The sequence below is a fragment of the Simochromis diagramma genome, unplaced genomic scaffold, assembly GCF_900408965.1.
Source record: "Simochromis diagramma unplaced genomic scaffold, fSimDia1.1 OVJJ01000343.1, whole genome shotgun sequence".
Classification (NCBI taxonomy): domain Eukaryota; kingdom Metazoa; phylum Chordata; class Actinopteri; order Cichliformes; family Cichlidae; genus Simochromis; species Simochromis diagramma.
Window position 1 is genome coordinate 11041242 of NW_024386831.1, and position 7517 is coordinate 11048758.

Below are 7517 nucleotides of genomic sequence, written 5' to 3' on the forward strand. Positions count from 1 at the left end.
TTTCCCATGAACACACACTAACACACACTAACACACACACTTTGTGCCTCCTTAGAAAAAACCTGTAAATGCTGGAACGCACTTAAAGACTCCTCAGCTGGACGTTGAGGGGGAATAATGCATTTAGCATGAAATTATCACTGTCAGCAGGATGCTGGTGTAATGGGAACGCTGGTTATCACAGAATGATGCTTATTCTGTTTGTGCGAGGAAAAAAGCAGAGAAGGAAAACAAATCTCGTCCCCTGTGTTTGACAGCATTACACCAAAACATCAGCGCTATGGTTATCACAACAACTTATCACGCACTTACAAAAACATCATTCACTGGGGAAGATTTAACGGGCCTGTGGAATTAATCTCTGGTTCTCAAAAAAAAGAAACGGTTTATATATATATATAATATAAAAAATTAAGTATGATATTCCACAGAAGTGACTAACTAGTCATCTAAATTGTAACATTTATACTCACTGACAATTTGCTAGTATCTGGTTGGCCCCCTTTTGCCTTCAGAATTTATGTTCTTTGCATAGATTCAATAAGGAGCTGGAAACATTGCTCAGAGATTTTGATCATTTGGCTGATATCATTTAGTTAGGAGGATCGTCCCAGCATGCGATCTTGACTTTGCTACTCTGTGTTTCCGTGAGGCAGGTATCGTGTGGTTGTTCCGTACCCACCCCAGAGCGAGGCAGAGATCGAGCTGCGGGAGGGAGACGTGGTGTTCGTCCATAAGAAGAGGGACGACGGCTGGTACAAAGGCACTCTGCAGAGGACGGGTCAGACCGGCCTGTTTCCAGGCAGCTTTGTCGAGAGCTTCTGAACTGCAAAAAGTGGACGAATGAATGCACACATTGTTCCTGTTACTGAGTCATAAAACACATGAACACACACACAAAATCCAAGGTTGGGCTGATATTAGGTTCCCCAGATTTATCTTTGTTTTATTGGATTAAAGCTCAACAAGGCCTTAAGAGGCGGCTAACCTTGAAAACAAAGGAGATTTTTTTGTTATTTATATTTGCCAAGTAATCTGTTTGGAATTAAAATGTTTTTGATTCTATTGGAAAATATAATTCAGAATGAGAATACTTTATTAATCCATAAAGAAATTATATTATTAATTATTAATTATTGGTGTTGGCTATAGTAATCCATATCAGTCCAACTTATCTACACACACAAACACATATACACACTGATAATGTACAAGAAAGCTCGTCCCTGCCTCGACCAGCTCAGCCACACAGGAAGCAGGGCAGCTTTTCCCATTATCCACCCAGTGTTGGGTCAGAGGGGCTCCATCAGACTCGGTTTCCAGACCCGTGATGTTGACTACTGAAGGCACGCAGACTGAAAGAGCACAGAAAGACGAACCCTGCCTCCTAATTCTCCTCCTCGGCATCATCCACCAGCAAACACTAGCTCAAAAAAGCATTAGCTTTGCTTTTCCTCTGAGACCTCAGAACTTGAATTCGGGTGCTTTCTTTGTCTGAGAAGTGAGAACATACAGCCAGGTGATGAGGAAGCACATAAGCCTACACTCCAGAATCATTGTAAGCACATCTCTGTGTCGAATCTACGACCAGTATGTTTCTTTTCAACCCGATATATTATTTGTTAATGATGCATGTAGCATTATCACATTTTTAAAAAATGTTGAAATAGATATTTTATGTTGCCATGCTGTCTGTCACAGGATTTGTAATTTAAAAGCCAGTGTCACAGAAAGTCTAAATTACAGTGGGGCAAAAAAGTATTTAGTCAGCCACCGATTGTGCAAGTTCCCCCACCTAAAATGATGACAGAGGTCAGTAATTTGCACCAGAGGTACACTTCATCTGTGAGAGACGGAATGTGAAAAAAAAAAAATCCATGAATCCACATGGTAGGATTTGTAAAGAATTTATTCGTAAATCAGGGTGGAAAATAAGTATTTGGTCAATAACAAAAATACAACTCAATACTTTGTAACATAACCTTTGTTGGCAATAACAGAGGTCAAACGTTTACTATAGGTCTTTACCAGGTTTGCACACACAGTAGCTGGTATTTTGGCCCATTCCTCCATGCAGATCTTCTTGAGAGCAGTGATGTTTTGGGGCTGTCGCCGAGCAACACGGACTTTCAACTCCCGCCACAGATTTTCTATGGGGTTGAGGTCTGGAGACTGGCTAGGCCACTCCAGGACTTTCAAATGCTTCTTACGGAGCCACTCCTTTGTTGCCCGGGCGGTGTGTTTTGGATCATTGTCATGTTGGAAGACCCAGCCTCGTTTCATCTTCAAAGTTCTCACTGATGGAAGGAGGTTTTGGCTCAAAATCTCACGATACATGGCCCCATTCATTCTGTCCTTAACACGGATCAGCCGTCCTGTCCCCTTGGCAGAAAAACAGCCCCATAGCATGATGTTTCCACCCCCATGCTTCACAGTAGGTATGGTGTTCTTGGGATGCAACTCAGTATTCTTCTTCCTCCAAACACGACGAGTTGAGTTTATACCAAAAAGTTCTACTTTGGTTTCATCTGACCACATGACATTCTCCCAATCCTCTGCTGTATCATCCATGTGCTCTCTGGCAAACTTCAGACGGGCCTGGACATGCACTGGCTTCAGCAGCGGAACACGTCTGGCACTGCGGGATTTGATTCCCTGCCGTTGTAGTGTGTTACTGATGGTGACCTTTGTTACTTTGGTCCCAGCTCTCTGCAGGTCATTCACCAGGTCCCCCCGTGTGGTTCTGGGATCTTTGCTCACCGTTCTCATGATCATTTTGACCCCACGGGATGAGATCTTGCGTGGAGCCCCAGATCGAGGGAGATTATCAGTGGTCTTGTATGTCTTCCATTTTCTGATGATTGCTCCCACAGTTGATTTTTTCACACCAAGCTGCTTGCCTATTGTAGATTCACTCTTCCCAGTCTGGTGCAGGTCTACAATACTTTTCCTGGTGTCCTTCGAAAGCTCTTTGGTCTTGGCCATGGCGGAGTTTGGAGTCTGACTGTTTGAGGCTGTGGACAGGTGTCTTTTATACAGATGATGAGTTCAAACAGGTGCCACTCATACAGGTAACGAGTGGGGGACAGAAAAGCTTCTTACACAAGACGTTACAGGTCTGTGAGAGCCAGAGATTTTCCTTGTTTGAGGTGACCAAATACTTATTTTCCACCCTAATTTACGAATAAATTCTTTACAAATCCTACCATGTGAATTCATGGATTTTTTTTTTTCACATTCTGTCTCTCACAGTTGAAGTGTACCTCTGGTGCAAATTACTGACCTCTGTCATCATTTTAAGTGGGGGAACTTGCACAATCGGTGGCTGACTAAATACTTTTTTGCCCCACTGTAGGTCACTAATTTTTCTATTTCTATATCATAACATAATGGTGAACCGCTTATTTTTATTCAAGGTTTTTTTTTTTATTACATCTGATTTAAACAGACCCCATCAGTTGGATTAAGCTGAATTGTTGAATGTAAAAAGGAACACAAAGTCACACCAAAACTCCTTTAAAGAATTCATTTGTATTTATAATGCTGTTTTTGAACTTCTGTATGAGTTTAGAAACAAAAGAAATGCACTTGGTAATATTTGATACAACCTTCCAGAATATCTACATTTACAGTATTTTACTAATGTACAGTATTTACTTGACAAAGGGGATTTCCACTGCTGCTTGTGACATACTTGTTTTAAGCGCAAATATGATTTTTCTTTAAGAAAGCACAAATTTCTTTGGTGGGGCGAAATGACTAAAACATTTTTTTCAGATGTCAGCTTGCAATGTAAAAAAAACAAAGTTTCCATTATTGACAGTTCTCATCAAATAAGTACAAAGATTGCGAAGAGTATTTCCTCTTCCTCAGCTTTTTCCTCGACAGTTTTTTATCTATCCTGAGACAACGTTGCCAAACCAAAACTGCACAGACTCGATGCTCGTGAAAGAATAGCTGAGAGGGGAAACTCAGAGGACACAAACTTTCATCATGCAACTGCCAGAATTGACTTTGTTACTCAGATCGTGTCAAATAATTTTGTTCCGCTTTAGTGAAAGTGTAGTCTGTCTGCTTCTGTGATTCTTTCCTATCCAGAGTTTAGATGCAGGCTTGCCTGGTTTACGTTCTGCCACAACCACCTACCTGTTTTTCTGCTTGTGGAGACAAAAGCACAGCAACACTCAGAGCCTGACTCACTCGCTGTGTGTGCGGCGGTACATCAGAGATAAAGAGGCGGTCAAAGAGCACAGGTACAGGGCACGAGGCACTTCCTCACCTATTTTTTTTAAACGAGGCAGAGTTAAACACACAGGCGAGGGTTGTTCATTGGCTGACTGCTTAGATTTCTAATTGGCTCTAACCTGATCCTAAGCACAGAGCCTTTATGGCTTAAGCACTGTTGAGTCTCCTTCCTACATCCATGTTATGTGGGAAGAAAAATACACTGCTCACAAAAAAATTCATTCATTAAGGGAACATTTGATCATCACAGTACAGACTAAAGTAAATAAAATGTCAGGGACGTCATGCTGTACAGTTAGGAAGCACAAACCATTGTGAATCAGTTTCACCTGCTTTGGTTCAGGTTCACACTGAGCACATGTGAAAGATGTGAAAGAGCATGAAGATGCTGTAGCAAACTTTATGATGCCACCAAGAGCTGACATGCCGATTCTGGTGTAGTCTGCTGATGCCAGTCAGTGATGTGCTGGGAGACACAGCAGAGGGATATACTACAAAGTTCAAGAAAGCCAGGCTTTCTTTGCTTTAGCTTAATTCCATAAAACCCAAACAATTACAGAGCTCTGAAACTTTCAAATAGATACAATTAAACATCAAAGTTACGTATCAGTTTTAAGCCATCCTTGCTAAATTGTGTCAAAGTGTCATGATGGATGATCACGTACAGACATGCCATAACGTTGAGTCTGCTCATCTGGATGGAAATTGCTTTAGTTTGTCAGCAGAACAAAGTAAAAGTAATTTTATTGATTGGTGTGTGTTCTGCGCTCTTTAGCTGCAGTTCCAGAAGTCTAAAAGAGAGTTAAGAGCAGATTCGTGTGAAGTATAACAACATTTATAGATTTTCTGCATCACCAAATGAATAAATGTATCATGCCAATGCCCAGTTTGCACTGCTGAACCTTTAACGCTCTGATTCGTTCATGATGTTAACAGCTTGCGCACGTAATACATATTCACCATGCAGACAATTTACATTCCGCTTAAAACATGCTGTAAATAAAAGAATCAGCAAGAAAGTGGAGCTCCCGGTCAATTTTAAACCAAAACTCTGAACATAACCTGACCCTGACCACTTTATGTGATCAGCACAAGTTACCACGGTGATTTAGTCAGAAGACACAGAAAACTCCCTTTGTAGTATAACCTGCTAGTATCGTCACATGCTGCCAGTAGTGAGAAGGACACTAGACAGAATAAAAACTACTGAAAAATGAGTAAGGAGGAATGAGGAGAGAGGAATGGTCTGTGGCCACCACCTTTAAATCCTTTAATAATTCCTGTAATTCCCTTTGTGGTGGGCTGTCTTGCTGTCACTTTCATGTGCACCACAATGGTTCCTCGTGCTTCCTACCTGCACAGATTGATGTCCCTGAAGTCGAACTGACATTGTGCTATATTTTGTTGATCAAATGAGCAGTGTAGATACAAAAAGGTATCTACACTGCTCTGAGAATCTTTATTTATAGAGCACTTTTTTGAACATGCATACAATTTTAGCTAATTTAAAGAACATCCACAAGATAAATGGCACAAAACTTGTCGCATTTTGGTCTTTTTTTTTTTCTTCCTCAGAGAGGAAACTCTACAAACTCTAGAGGACAAAATGTTTGGAAGCTACTGTCACGTGTTTTCCACAAATTATCAGACCGAATGATCAAATCTGAGACCTTCCAGCGAAATCAGTGGATACTTGAAGAAAAAAGCACATAACATAAACAGATGCTAAATCAGACTACAACGTCGAATTCGCTAGAAACCATTTTTTTCCCTCCCGGATACTTTTGATGCTGTGAGATACTTGTGCTTTCTGAACAGTAGGCATATAATTTTGAAAAACAAGCAAAATAAATATACTGGACTCTAAATTAAAGTTTTTTCCAACACATACAGACTAGGGCTAGGCTGTTTTCCGTTAACATTACTTATATGAAGAAATTCGCTTCAATTCTTAACACGTTTAATGTTTAACTGGTCGATTTTGTCTATGTGATGTTATTTTATACAAGTGTACTAGACTATGATCTTTGTATGTGTTTCAGTGGGGCGTTTGGGGTCAGTCGATTAAAAGTGCCAGTTTATTTACCTTAAAAAAAACAAAAGGGAAAGTAAATGCCAAATTTTTTGATATTGTGATGGGAAACTTCAATCTGAACATATCTACATTGGCCTTCAAAACCTGTCAGTCAAACCCCAGTGCCTACAAATGTCAATACACACGCAAACACAAGTATACGCTCTTACTTTTCCTTCTAGGTAGATCAGTGCCCTCTTTCCCTCTTTGTTTTGTTTGTATCAGTGTGATAAGTTTGCTGGTTGCTTTTCAATCCGCACAAAGACGGAAAACCAGCGGATCCCAGAACAGTTTCCGAAGAAACACTGAGCAAAGTTTGGATCTGTTTGGATGCCCGCTAAACTGAGGACTTTAATTTCTATAGAGTCAAACTTAAGCACAAGTCCTTGTTTGCCCGGTTTGTTCTTTTTTCTTTCTTTTTTTTCTTTGGGGTGGGTGATGTGAGGAGAAAGCGTTTACAAGAGTCAAAAAGTCAGGAATAAAACCACTGCACGGTGGTCACTTTACGCAAAATAACTTGAACCGCTGGTTTTTGCAAACTGTCTTCATGTGTTTTGATTACGTGATGTAAGCTCGTCGTTCGCCTCAGCTTCCTGGTTGTGGAAAATGTGAACAGGCTTTGAACAGCAGCGGTAGCTCCCACTGGACGCGAACACATCGTTGGATTTTGTATGACGCTCCTGTTTCGATTGAGCTTGTTTCAGATTATGAATTTGAAATAATAATAGTTAATTTTGGTTTGTCCTTCCAGGAAGCCTGAGCTGTGTCACCCTGCCATCTTGACTTAGATGTTGGCCATATTTGTTCCTATGGATACTTGGGTGTTTGTGTGTGTGATGAGAGAGGTTGGGAGGAGGCATCTGTATGTAGCTCTTTACATAAAAAAGAAACTTTATTAAAAAAAATAAATTAAAAAAAACAGTTCGGTGGAGCATGGATACTCATGCCTCTCCAGGAAAGAGTCCAGCAGAGCAGTGAGAGAAACAGAGGGAGGAAAAAAAGTATATATATTATTCTATATTGTGCAGAATATTTATAGGCCTTTTGTGCCATTGAAGTCATGCTCTGTGCTGGCCACGCCCAGCGCTCTCTACCATGTGATCATTATACATCGTCTTGTACTGATGACCCGTGGTTGATTTGATTGTTTTTTCATGTCAAGTGCATTTTTCGCAATAAATGCCTTTGTTTTAAAACA

The 7517-nt window shown here is 40.6% G+C and overlaps 1 protein-coding gene across 2 annotated transcripts in view; it reads left to right on the forward strand.

Annotated features, from left to right (window-relative positions):
* Positions 1-1737, forward strand: part of LOC120731329 (E3 ubiquitin-protein ligase SH3RF3-like) — a 106781-nt gene extending 105044 nt beyond the window's left edge. Inside the window, exon 10 of one of the 2 annotated variants that reach the window (XM_040028314.1) lies at positions 653-1737. In XM_040028314.1, coding sequence (XP_039884248.1) covers positions 653-737 — 85 coding nt within the window. In that variant the 3' untranslated portion in view covers positions 738-1737. The remainder of the gene's footprint in view (positions 1-652) is intronic. The other variant, XM_040028313.1, reaches the window with a different exon arrangement.
* Positions 1738-7517: the final 5780 nt, after the last annotated feature.